General features: G+C 41.7%; 1 protein-coding gene across 21 annotated transcripts in view; it reads left to right on the plus strand.

The window, feature by feature from the left end:
* The window catches only part of LOC311433677 (protein bicaudal D homolog 1), a 294,907-nt gene that overhangs the window by 215,912 nt on the left and 66,171 nt on the right, over positions 1 to 12,824 (plus strand). For 2 of the 21 annotated variants that reach the window (XM_084513075.1, XM_084513078.1), the window contains exon 1: positions 10,772 to 11,090. The exons of 16 other annotated variants lie outside the window; for them this stretch is intronic. Coding sequence is in view for 1 of the 5 variants with exons in the window: in XM_084513070.1 (XP_084369196.1) it covers positions 2,726 to 2,735 (10 nt within the window). In the remaining 4 variants the exon portion in view is untranslated. Of the gene's footprint in view, positions 1 to 2,648; positions 2,736 to 4,514; positions 4,577 to 10,771; positions 11,091 to 12,422; positions 12,444 to 12,824 lie in introns of those variants that run through there. 3 more of the 21 variants (XM_084513070.1, XM_084513076.1, XM_084513077.1) reach the window with 3 other exon arrangements.

Consider the following 12,824-nt stretch of genomic DNA (forward strand, 5'->3'; position numbering starts at 1 on the left):
CTTCTATAAAATAATAAAAGTTAAAATATATGGCAGTGTAACATATGATATAATGCTGTTATATTCTAGGTAATCATGGTCTGGATGAACAAGTGCTCTTTGTAGACTGTCACTCCTTTTGTTGATGATAGCAATCACTCTTAATCATTACAGTGCTTAAATCAAATGTAACCCTGCAAAACAAAAAGCAGAATTTTATGATGGTTTCTTTAATTTCTGTTCAGATACAACTTCTTTCTATAACCTGAAATTGCAGGAAGAAATAGAATATAAAAATTCACTGTCTGCTGTTAAAGTAGGAGGAGATTAGTAGAACAAACATGACCAAAACCATGGCTGTAATTCATACAGAACTTTTAATGACTAGCTACAGGGCTTGAAGGTTAGGAGGGTTTCTGGGTGAAATAGTGGATGGTGTTGGAGATGGTGATGTTAAACTCCAATTTGTCTAGGAATGCTGAGGATCTTAGCTCAGCCAGTAGCAGGAGAAAATGGTTGACTTCTGTTAGTACCATCAGATAGCTTTCTTAGTGAAGGCCTGTTAATAGACAGTTCACAAATTCATCAGCTGAACTGTCTAGCTGCACTGTGTTATTGTTTCTCTTCTGTTAGACTGAAGTAGGTATAGTGTATGCATGTGATGATGTAGTGTTGTCATAGCTATCTTCCTGGAATGGGCTAAGCATACTTAGTGTGCTTCAGGACTAAGCACTGGATTCTGTAGTCTCCTAAAATTTCATCCATTCATGTATTTCCTTAGCTATCTTATGTGCTGATCATAAAATGACAATTTTCTGAAATCCAAGTTTTCATACTTCATAGAGCAATAGCGCAGTAGGCACATGCTCAGTATATTGTTTTAGCTGATAGTTCTTTCTGTTTTCAAAAACAAATTTGAGGAGATGGTACTCTAGTGGATGTTAATAGAGTCTTCTGATGTCAGCCTTTTCTGACGTGCTCTGTCTGTGGGGACCCTTAGCATGTAGGGAGGAATTCCTTTTTGCAAACTTTTATCCATTTGGTTCTCTTCTTTACTGTACAGTAAAACCTCCCCTGGTGCAACTTGAGGCCATTCCCTCTACTCCTAGTTATTTGTGAGAAGAGACCAACCCCCAGCTCCCCACAACTTCCTTTCAGGTTGTAGAGAGCAATAACATCTCCTCTGAGCCTCCTCTTCTCCAGACTAAACAACCCCAGTTCCCTCAGCCACTCCTCACAGGCAGGACTTGTGTTTCAGGCCCTTCACCAGCTTTGTAGCCCTTCTCTGGGCACATTCCAGGGCCTCGATGTCCTCCTTGTACTGAGGGGCCCAAAGCTGAACACAGTACTCGGCCTCACCAGGGCAGAGTACAGAGGGACAATGACTTCCCTGGTCCTGCTGGCTACTCTGTTCCTGATACAAGCCAGGATGCCATTGGCCTTCTTAGCCACCTGGGCCCACTGCCGGCTCATGTTCAGGTGAGTATTGTCTAGCACCCCCAGATCCTTTTACTCTGCACAGCTTTCGAGCCACTCTGCCCCAAGCCTGTAGCATTGCATGGGGTTGTTGTGGCCAAAGCGCGGGACCCGGCACTTAGCCATGTTGAACCTCATCCCATTGGCCTCTGCCCATTGACCCAACCTGTCCAGGTCCCTCTGCTGGGTCTTCCTACTCTCTGGCAGATTGACACTCCCCACCAACTTGGTGTCATCTGCAGACTTACTGAGGGTGCACTCAATTCCCTCATCCAAATCATCAGTAAAGATATTAAAGAGGATGAGCCCCAAGACCAACCCCTGGACAACACCACTGGTGACTGGTTGCCAGCTGGATTTCACTCCATTCACCACTACTCCCCTGGCCCAGCCATCAAGCCAGTTTTTAACCCAGTAAAGCCTGTACCCGTCCAAGCCATGGGCTGCCAGCTTCTCTAGACGAATACTGTGGGAGACTGACAAAAGCCTAGGTAGATTACATCAATAGGCTTTTCCTCATCCACCAGGAGTGTTACCTGGCTGTAGAAGGAGATGAGGTTGGTCAGGCAGCATTTGCCCAAAACCATGCTGGCTGGGCCTGGAATGAAAAATGAAAGAGCACCAAATGCAACTTACGTGATTGTCATATTTATGAGTTTTCTGATACTGAAAGATAATAACTTCCTGCTAGACATGATACTACTATGACAACAGTAGTGAGACTGTAAGTGGAAGCAGCTTATACAAATCCTTTCTCTGTATTTATTCGGGTGTTTATAGTTCTTCACAATCTAAAACACAGAACCCCTTACAGATTGAGTGACAGTCATTTTGCATAGCCAGAGTTGTCCATCATTTTCTTAGTAAATGAGGGCTCTTAAACTCTTCAAGATGCAATTAGACTATAGCTTAGGTAATGTGGGATAGAACATAGCTATAGGATTCTCCTTATTGGCAGTACCGAGATAAGTGAATTTTAACCTGTAAGGATTTTTATTTCTTTTTAAAGAAACATTTGCTCTGACTTATGTGCCCACTCGCACAATCTACTGTTAGTCTGTTAGTATGTGTTGAAATATTTCTTGTTGCGTGTTTCCTGAGATATGTTGGTGAGTTATGAAATCCAAAACTTCCTTTTTTATATAATGAGTTGATAATGCTTGTTCTAAGCCCAGTTTAAAGACTGCCTCCTAGAAAGGCAGAGTTACTTGCACAAAAACATTGGATTGTGTGGAATTCTGTTCATGGTAATGGCGTTTCAATATAAGGCATGGGTAGCTGTAAGTAGACTTCTCTTTTTGCCTTTTTATTTTTAATAGCTCACCCTTTTTGATGTGAATTACTGACTTAGGGGATAGTCTCTGAAATATCTGAAAATAAAGATATATGTAGCTTTCTCACCCTGGCCTGTAGGTGATATTGGATCTCTTTTAAAGCATTATAGGTCAGCAGGAGTCAAATAGGATCTGTTCTAGCCTGTGATCAAGATTCTTCTTGCAGGAGTGAGTTCTGTAGTCTAGATGTAGTTTTTCTGCTAATGACAAGAAGAATGCTTGTTTGTCACTGTCACTGAGGAAGGAGAAGTAATCTGTCAGTGTCCGAGGGTTTTGAAAACTGGGGCACTTGCTCTGAATTGACCTCTCATTGCATGGATAAGCAGCAGCAGAAGCAGAACATGAGAGCACTGATCAAAGGCAGCTATCACTGCAGTGAGAAGTAGAACCTCGTGACCTTCCTCACAGCACACGATGGGTTTCTGTTCGAATTTGAGCCTATTTTCTGTCACTTTTCTGCTTTTTTCTTCCTATTTTTTTGTCACATGCAGTCTGGGATAAGTGATGTTTGATGTGGGTGTGGGAAGGAGGGATGAATGCCACTTCAGCCCACCCACATCATTAGCTAGCAGTGCATCACCAAGTAGTCTCTTCTCTCAAACCTGAAATTAAGGTAATACTTGTATCTACTGGTATGCCTATATTCTAGCTGTTTAAAATGTAAACATAGATTGAATAAAGAGCATTTCACTGTAGAGTACATATATAATGTATATGCATAGATATATATACACAACATTTGCACTATCTTGTATTACTTGAGGGACATAGAGATACTGTTAAATATTCATCCCTCTTTGTAGTGCATGGTCTTTTGACTCAATGAGCTCATCAGTGTTTATAGTGAAGACAGTAAATAAATCTTATGAACTAAAAAATTTTGATTCCAAAATTTTTTTTTAGTGTGCAAGTTCAGTTAATTAGTTCTGTTCTGTATGTATCTGTATCAGTCACTATTAATTTCTTGTAATGTATAGGTGGTTTGGAATCTTTCTTTATATGTACATCTTGATTGATGATGTTTAAATATTTTTCTGTATCCTTATGTTTACTAAGAACTTTTGCATTAATGACAAACTATAAAAAATCTAGATCTTTCAAGGTATTGGAGTGACCTGTGTGCCAATATCCTTTTTTCCCCTACATTGTAACAAAAGAATAAAATCCCTGAAAGCTGTCGCTCCCTCTTTGTTGTACTATATGTCAGTAGTAAAAATATAAATCTCCATGATATCCTTGCTGCAAGCAAAATGCTGTACAAGAGTAAGCTATACTAAACCTATTACTTATATTGAAAATAATCTGAAAGAGACGACCTGTGTTTTCTTGCTGTATGCCTCTAATGCTCTACATCTATTGTGGGTCCACCTGGATGGAAACCCCATCAGTGATCTAGACCCCTAGTATTCATAATGCAGTCTCTGCCAAAACCTTCACTTCTTTTTCAGCTGCAGAGTTGGTTGCCCATCCTTTTGGGAAGGGGTAGACTGCATTGGGAGCTTTGAGCCATTGACACACATACAAAATAAAACCACAGGAATATTTTGGGTGCCTGCAGTGTAATGTGTAGTTGCTGTCAGCCTAAGCAGTACTGTAAAGCAGGGTTGTTTAAAAAAAACCTAACTCACTAGTGTAAGCTGGTATGGGATGTGGGTGGAATTTTTGGCATTCAGTGCTGTGGCAACTACCAGTAAATCCTGCACTGCTGGTTTTCCTTGCACTGGCAGTGGAACTGCTCCCTGTGGGTTGGGATGGGACAGGAGACTCAGGACGTTCTCTACCACAGTGTAAGTACCACAGTGGGTTTCCTAGGCAGCTGCCTGATCTGTTGACCTGCTGGAGGAGCTTCAGGCGAGGGAAAAGGAAGGTGTTTTTGTAAAACTGATCTGGCGCTTTGTCAGAGGACTGCTGTGGACGGCTCAGAGAACTGTTTGTGTTGGATCTAGCACAGGTGTTTCTCAATCTTAGAAGCCTGTGACAGATCAGTGAGTTTGGAGAGGAATTTGAATGGAATGAAAGTGTATTATATGAATGTGTCTGCTAAATGCATTTTAAGATATTTTGTTTCCCTGGGTTCTTTGCCACTAATGGGTTAGCCACCTGTAATGGGCTAAAGCATGAGGGTGCTGAGGTAATATTTAGTGCAGCTCGAGCACCGCTGCTCCAGCTGTACCTCAGGTTGCCTCTGTAAAGCACCAGCTGAAGTTCTGCAGTTACAACAACTTACTTTCTTCCGAAGTTTAATTTCTAAAGAACAAGAATGAGTTTTGGTGGGACTTCTCCAAGCCACAGCAACCCAGCTGTCCTCTGGTTCCCATCCAGGCTTCTCAGAAGCTTTTCAGTAAAGCCTACGGAGAGAGGAAGGTCCCATGGCCGTGTTTCCCACCCATGTGCATGTCTGTTCTGCTTTCACTGGGATCTTAACTGGTAAATAAAGAGCACAGGGCAGAGCCCTGGGGTCAGCTGCTCCCCCAGAGCTGGTTTTAGTCCCGCGTTGCTCAGAACCCTGTCCAAAGAGCCGCCTGTGATCTCTCTTTGAGCCTTGCATGTCTCAGCTTTGTCTGGCTCAGCTGTCAGACGCTGAATGTGTCAAACTAGAAGGCTGCTGCTTTTCCATGGAAACGCTTTGTGCAATTGCAGAAATAATCAGGCACGTCTGCTGGTTGTTATGCCCTATTGTTGGACCCTTCCAGACACCAAATTGAATTGTCTTACCTTGATAAACTGAGTTTTCAGCAAAAATCCGGTGCTGCTTTTGTCATTCTTCTTGCTTTTTTTTTTTTTTTTTTTTTTTGAATGCAGATGGATTGAAAAGTGTTTGTGTCAGTTTATTCTGTTGTTGCAATGTAAGCCCCTTGATGTTGGCTGTCCCTTTTCCCTCTGTTCATGCACATCTTGCAAAACCAGCTCCAGACCTCTTTCTTGCTTCTGGGTACCCCCAGTATGAGCTGTCTCATGCCTTCTGTGAGCTAGGCCTGAGTTGCTGTGTCCTCTTCAGGGAGGCTGTTCTATTGTATGTTCTTCTTAAAAACACTGATTGCAGTGCTTTGTACTGCTAATATTAAAAATAATCACTGTTTACAAAACCAAACTTATTAAAGTAACTGTAGCTGTTGCTTTGTGCTTAGCAATTTCCAAGAAGTTGTTCTAATCTCAGACCTTTGGGTTGGCAAGTGGATTTTTTTTGATTGATTTTTTTAATTATTTTTTTTTTAATTGGCATTCTATGCATCATATCTATAGATATGATTTGCTGTTGGTTTTGAAGAAAAAAGCCAACATCTTTCCCTACAGACATATTACTAACTTGAAGACACAACTGATACAGCTCAGTGGAAGAGGTGCCTTAAAGTATTCGGAAACTGAAGTACTTGCAGCTAATGGACTAACTGTTTCAGTGTATTGGGTTGGTACTGCTCTTACGTGTTTGGAGACATAACAGTGGAAGTCATGACTTTCCTTCTTCCTTTAAAAAAAAAATTTTAAAAATTCTAAGTTGAAAGCTGTGCTGTAGGACAGCTGTGAAGGAATGGTAACTTTCAGACTTGTATTACAAATGCTTGTGGGTCACTAAGATGGCCTAGTGTGAGCTCTGTCCTTGTTTCTTTGTTGTCCTTTAATGATAGCTGCCAAAAATAAACATCCACATAAACAGCTGTCCTAACCTTTGGAAGAATGATTTGCTGCAGCGACTGAATCACAGAATCACAGAATCACAGAATTTCTAGGTTGGAAGAGACCTCAAGATCATCGAGTCCAACCTCTGACCTAACGCTAACAGTCCCCACTAAACCATATCCCTAAGCTCTACATCTAAATGTCTTTTGAAGACTTCCAGGGACTTCCATGGAGACAGTCCATGTCATTGAACTGGTGAGAAGGAGTTAGCTTGTCTTCCTATTGTGAATCCTGCTTTTATTAGAAGCAACAGTTTGGAAGGGAAATGTTTATCACTTAAAACACTTAATCAAATAGTGGTCTTAACGACAACAACAAAAACAGTTGCTGCTGCTTCTCTCTTCTCTAACATGTGCAGCTCCAAGCCTGTTGAGCACGGTGTGGGAAAAGAGGAAACTCAGTAGTCTTGCTGCTTTTGTGACTTTGAGGAAGCATGTGCTGACTGGAAACCATGGGGTCCTGAAACACTTGAGAAGTAAGGGGAGAAAGCCCACCCAGATGTGAGGTCTGTATTTGCTTTATATCTGTAGAGGTGCTGTGGAGAAAGTACTTGTTGTCAGCAGAGTTAAATTCATTGCTTTTCTTCTGCAAAGTACAGTAGTTTACAATTTGGGAAGAGAACCAATTGAGATAGGACTGGAAGAGCATAAGTGTTGCACAAAGGGATCTTAAAGAACCAGCGTGGGAGCCTTACCCCTTCTATGCTGATCACCAAAAATGCTGAATGTTGGAAGTTTTTATATTGTAGATGAGTAAAAAGAAAACTGTGAATTTTGGCCCTTACAATTGCTTACACAAAAATTTTTTTTATACTCTTAAAAAGTTAGACATCCTTAAAGTGAACTTCCTCAATACCAGATGCTGTCAAGTTAAAATAAATATATATATGTTATGTTGAAGCTATTACTCATAACGGTAATATACCAGACTTAGTGCTTACTATAGCACTTAGTTTTTTCACAAAAGATATTCCTCCTCTTTTGAAGCAAGTGTGAGAATTTAAAGTATCCTTATGACTTTTAAAGTTATATGTTACATTCTGGTATGTTGGTTAATTTGTGTTTTTTTTGTGTGTGTGTTTTGTTTGTTTTTTTTTTCACCAGTGGTACAAATGTTCATGAGATGTACAGCTGTATCCCTCTGTTTAGAACTTTAATTATAAAAATAAGTTCACATTGAAGAGTTAAAAAGTATCTTTCTTTTCAGAAACAGGTGATCCTGTAACAGAACATGTCAATGGTCTATTGTAGTGTTTTATCTTGGGCACTAACTTACACTTGATACCACTGCCAGGGCTTATAGGGTGGTTTTAGTACAACTGTGAAAACAGGTATGAGAAATGGGCAAAAGTTCAAAACCATGCACATGTGAGACCTGTTGTTGGTTACCCAAATGCAGTGGTTGGATTTATAAATACAACTTTAGATCTTACACAGGAAATGAAGACTAACACCTGTTAACATTTTTCTCAGGTTAATAACACGCGTTGTTCTAAACTCATATGATTGATTTTGGATTGATAGGTTTTCAGCAGTCAAAAAAAAAAAAAAAAAAAAAAACTATTTAAATAACATACAGTTCTAAAATCCAGTTTGAGTCTCAGTCAACTTCAGTAAAATACCAAAGTTTCCATCTATCAGATAGCATCTGGGACTGGAAAAAGCTGAAGCGTACATGGCATCATCATTATAAAAGACACTCGCTTTATGGTATTCCCTTCAATGAAATAAATTCAGGACACAGGATGTCAATATGTTGCTCATTTTTTGTTGACACCTTCTGACTAACCAATTTCTTACTAAACTCTGGCCCAAATGGGGCTAAAGAATAAAGGGAGATGGGTATGTTTGCTTTCCCTCCTCCATCTCTCCTCAAAAGCATTTTGAATGTGCTGTTTTCTTCTCTCTATTTCAAGCAGTTTAAATTTTTGTCAAATATATAGAGGATTATTTTTTAATGTTGTTGCATGTAATTTACATATTGCTTCTGCCAAGATTTGTAGTGCACCCTATTACCCCTTTTTGTGATCAGTATTGTGTGTAGCTTGTTAAAACTGGTTAAAATTAGACTTAATAATAATAATAATAATAAAAAGTTGGATATGGACTGCTGTTGCCCTTTATTCTGCTAGCAGTCCTCCTGTGGTGAGTACATCTAGTACTTGTATGAGTACAGCTTGAGGAATTATGTCAGTGTCTGGAATGGGTTTTCTGATGCCCAAGTTGTTTGCTGTATTTCAGTAACTACTTTTTTTTTTTTTTTTTAAAAGCAGTCAGAATTAACATAAATCTAAAAAAAAAACAAAAAAAAACAACAAAACAGAACAACAAACAAACAAACAAAAAACTTTGCAGGAGGTCTCTCCTGAAGGAATTTTGAAGTCAGTGTGTTTGCCAAGAACTGAAATTGCTACATTTTTTGTTCCAGAAATGCATAAATACATAAAATAGACAAATAAAAAAAAATCCTTTTTTGAGCCATGTTCTTTACTTTTAAGAGAAAAAGCAAGGAATGTCATATGTTTCATAATGCTTAAACACTGAAAAGTTTATAATAAAAACATTTGCCAAATGTTAAAGAGGAAATTGGCTTCCTTCCTTACATTATTTTACCTTTGTTGGCAGTGAATGAGTAGGATTGGTGCTCATACTTGATCAAGACGTTTTTTGGTGATGTAAAAATGGCTTATTTAGGAGCAGAAAATGCGTTGAGAGGTTTTTCTTCCATCTTCAACAACGTGAGAGTAAATGAAAAGTGACATGCACAGCCTGGAGCACACACCGTGGTGCCAGGAGGAGGTGGGAGCAGCGGGTGGGAAGGAGCGGTGTGAGGCACAATGATCTGATAGCCCTGGGGTGGGAGCTGGCAGACCCGGGTTTTCTTCCTTGTCTGTCACCTGTGAGGGGTGTGAGTCCCTTCCCAAGGCTGGGTGCTGTTTGACTGCCAGGCTCCTCTCGGCTGTGGGGATGGCCTCACGGGTACGTATAGCACCTCACTGGTGGGGCTCTGGCCACGGTTGTTGGAGAGGCTTCCAGCGCTAGCTGTGTAATAATGGGGTCTCTTATCAGTGTAAGAAAAACTTAACTGCACTTGTGAAACAAAACTGCCTTCCTTACACAGTGAGGTAGAGGGAAACTGAAAGTTTAAGGGGGGAAGAAAATTGACCTCTGCTTGGAGTCACGGGAACAGATGAGCTTCTCTGTGATGGTGGGTTCTGGTGCAGAAGTTTGCATCCTTCTGTAGGAACCAGTGCTGCCTTGCAGGACCAGCTACAAGGTCAAAGGTGCCATTAAGGGAGAAAAGGAAACCATTTTCCCTTCCTCAAAAGAGTAACTTGCCAGACCTAAGTTAGCATGTAGGAACACAAAGTCCAAATTTGGTTCAGTTTTAAATAAAGTTACCCACAGACTTTTGACGCACTGTTAGTCATACGCCTTGCATGGCTTCGAGAGTGAGGGAGAGGAAAGTTGAATATCAGCACGTTCAGTCCATGGGTCCATGGGGTACTGCACTGTGTGCTTCTCACATCCAGGAGTAGGACCTTAAATATTTTGGGATGAGGTCCTGTACAATTCGTAGGCATGTAAAACTTATTTTCTTTTGTAGCTGTTCTCACTTCATGGACAGGATTGCTGCTGGTTGGTCTTGAAAACCCACTTCCTTCTCCTCCCCAGAGGAGGGGTGTGGGAATAGGGCTGCGTGCTGAGTTGGTGCACACCACTGCTGGAGTGCGTAGCGGCACAAGATCTGGTCCGGTGAGAGCTGTGGTTTCAGGTACAGCTTTGATGCTAAATAAATAAATAAAGCTTTTCCAGCCACACCCCCGCCGACAGCCTGGATGCAGAGAAACAGCGGCTTCTGCCTGCTGAATCAGCATCAACCTTGGCAGATGCAGGAGCAGATAAACCTCAGAAGCCGTGAGATCAAAAACAAGGAATTGGTCAATTCTTGGTGACTAAAACCCAAACTGGGAGTTTGTAGAATGCTCTGGGAGTGCTGTTGCGGGGTCCAGGAGGCTCCCACTCAGGGGAAATAAACCTTCTTTCAGAAAATAATCTTGTTAAGGGGAAAACAGCCCCCAGCTAATTTCTTTGAACCCTTCTGTGCGTTAAAAACACATGAAAATCCTTGCTATCCCCGCCTCCATTTTAGCCTGTGCTTTACGCCCCTTATTCCCTGGCGTGGCATGGGCCCAGGCAGCGTCAAGGTTAAACCTGGTGGAGAGCTTTGTTAAGGTGCTCGGTGCCTGCTCGCAAAGGCAGGGCACCTGCTAGGCATGCCCAGTGAGCGCTGCAAGCTGGCTCTCCCTTCCTGACGGGTCTGCGAGGCTGAAGCACAAAGAGCGCTTGTTGCCCGCTCCCCGGTAGTCTCCCAGTGCTCCCACTAGCTGGGAAGGACTGGTTACCATGGAGGCTGCCATCTGTTCACTCCCCGCTGGAATGTGATTATCCGTGCTGGGTTGGGAACCGGCACAAGCAGGGGAGCGTGTGCTGGCTGCAATTATCTGCAATGGAGTGTGGTAATGGAAGGCTTGAATGAGCGAGCTGGAGCAGCACATAAAAGGATTTTGCCCGAACTGTTAATGGTTTCTAGCCAAGAGGAGTAAATGCGGCTTTTTGTAAGGTCAGTGCTAAATTCATAACGCTTTCAGTTAATTTTTAATGGGGGCGATGTATTTATGATTTAGGGACGATAGTACCATGGTAATATTGCTTATTGTTAAGAGTGCTATGGGGAGGGGAGAGTGGCTGTGTTTTAAAGATTTCTGTCTCTCTGTTTCAGTTTGAGCAGTTTAATTTGGGGTCATTAAAGTAGTAAGTCAGAACAATAACTGGCCAAACTGACACAAATGGAGCAATTCATATCTCTTGTCTTTATGAAACGCTGTTTGCTGCCAAATCCATTTGATTTACATGCCTCTTCACGTTGATTGCTTTTTGTCTGAGTGATTTTTATTTTCCTTTGGATGCGATAAGGGTTGTGTTTCTCATACTGGAATGATGGGTGAGAGATGGGGCTGAAGCAGAGCCAGTGGTACAATAGACCTTTGGGGTGTTTCGTGCAGTTTGCTCGGAGGAAGCAGTGTAAGGTAAGCTGAATGCAGTAGCAGGTTTTTCCCTCCTCGCTCCCACCCTTTGCCCCTGCTTCCAACTCGCAAACTGACCAAAAATTTTGGAGTCTTCCTCTCGTATAGCTTAATTGTACCGAGACTTTTCACAAGTTTTTCAGGCTGTTCTGCAAATATTTGGGCTGTTTTGGTGGGAGGATTTCATGGAAAGGAACACGAATTAGAAGTGTATGCTTTGTAAGGCTTTTGTGTCTCCTAAAAGACACGTTTGTTATGCTCTGGGAGAAGGTATATATATATTTTTTTCCCCCAAAATGCACAATGAATGTTTATGTGCAGTTCAAATTATAGTGTTAAACAAGGGGCACTGAAATTCATTTCGTAGAGCCCTATTGCACACCAAATAGATAAAATGTTACAGCAGCAGATATTTTTAGTCCTGTAGGGGCTTTCCCATCTCAAATAGAGCTCTTACGCTGCATCCCTCTTGGCAGGACTGCCATTTTTATTTGATACAGGGGAGGATACTGCTAGAGGCTTTTAATTAAAACTGTGTCTGCCCTAATTTTGACTTCTGCTTTTGTGCATTTAAAATGTCAGTGCATTGGCGTCTGGGAGAAAAGTTCCCAATACCGTTAATAAGTCACTATTGCAACATAGTTGACTATGGCAAATTTTTAACCTACAAGAGGCTTCGCAAGTCCTTGTGCCTAACAAAAGCTGAGGGGGGGGAGAGAGAAAGAGAGGGGCTGAGTTTTTTTTTTTTTTTTTTTTTTTTTTTTTTTTTCCCCTTTTCTTTGAGTACTCAGCACTGCTGGCTGTATATGAGCTTTTCTCATGCCCGTGGGAGCCTGGTGTATGTGCCCGAAGTCCTTTCAGATGTTCCTTGTGCACGTTGGTGGAACTGGGTGAGTCTTCTCAGTGCAGGCTGCCTCAGCCTTGTGATTTAAAAGATTTCTTTTTAACGCCTTCCTTCTTCAGAATTTAAACATTCCGTTCCCATTGAAGCGGGTGATTTATGCCAAATGTGCTTTTAATGGGCTGCAGTGGACTTGTTCACACGTGCCGGTTGCACGTCTCTAATTGCGTTGTTAGAGAGAGTGCAGGGGGCAGATTGGCTTTTGTGCTTGGGAAGAGATCAGACTTTCACCCTTCAGAAGCTGGGCTAAAGCTTGCTGAGAGCCGTCAGGAGGGAAGGGCAACCACCCCAGGGCTAGTTATCCTGGAGCTGGTGTGGGATGTGTTTCTGTTCTCTGTTTGGTTTCTGGTAAGGTGGCTGTGGGTGGGAA

This window comes from Aythya ferina, assembly GCF_964211825.1.
Source record: "Aythya ferina genome assembly, chromosome: 1".
NCBI classification, from domain to species: Eukaryota; Metazoa; Chordata; class Aves; order Anseriformes; family Anatidae; genus Aythya; species Aythya ferina.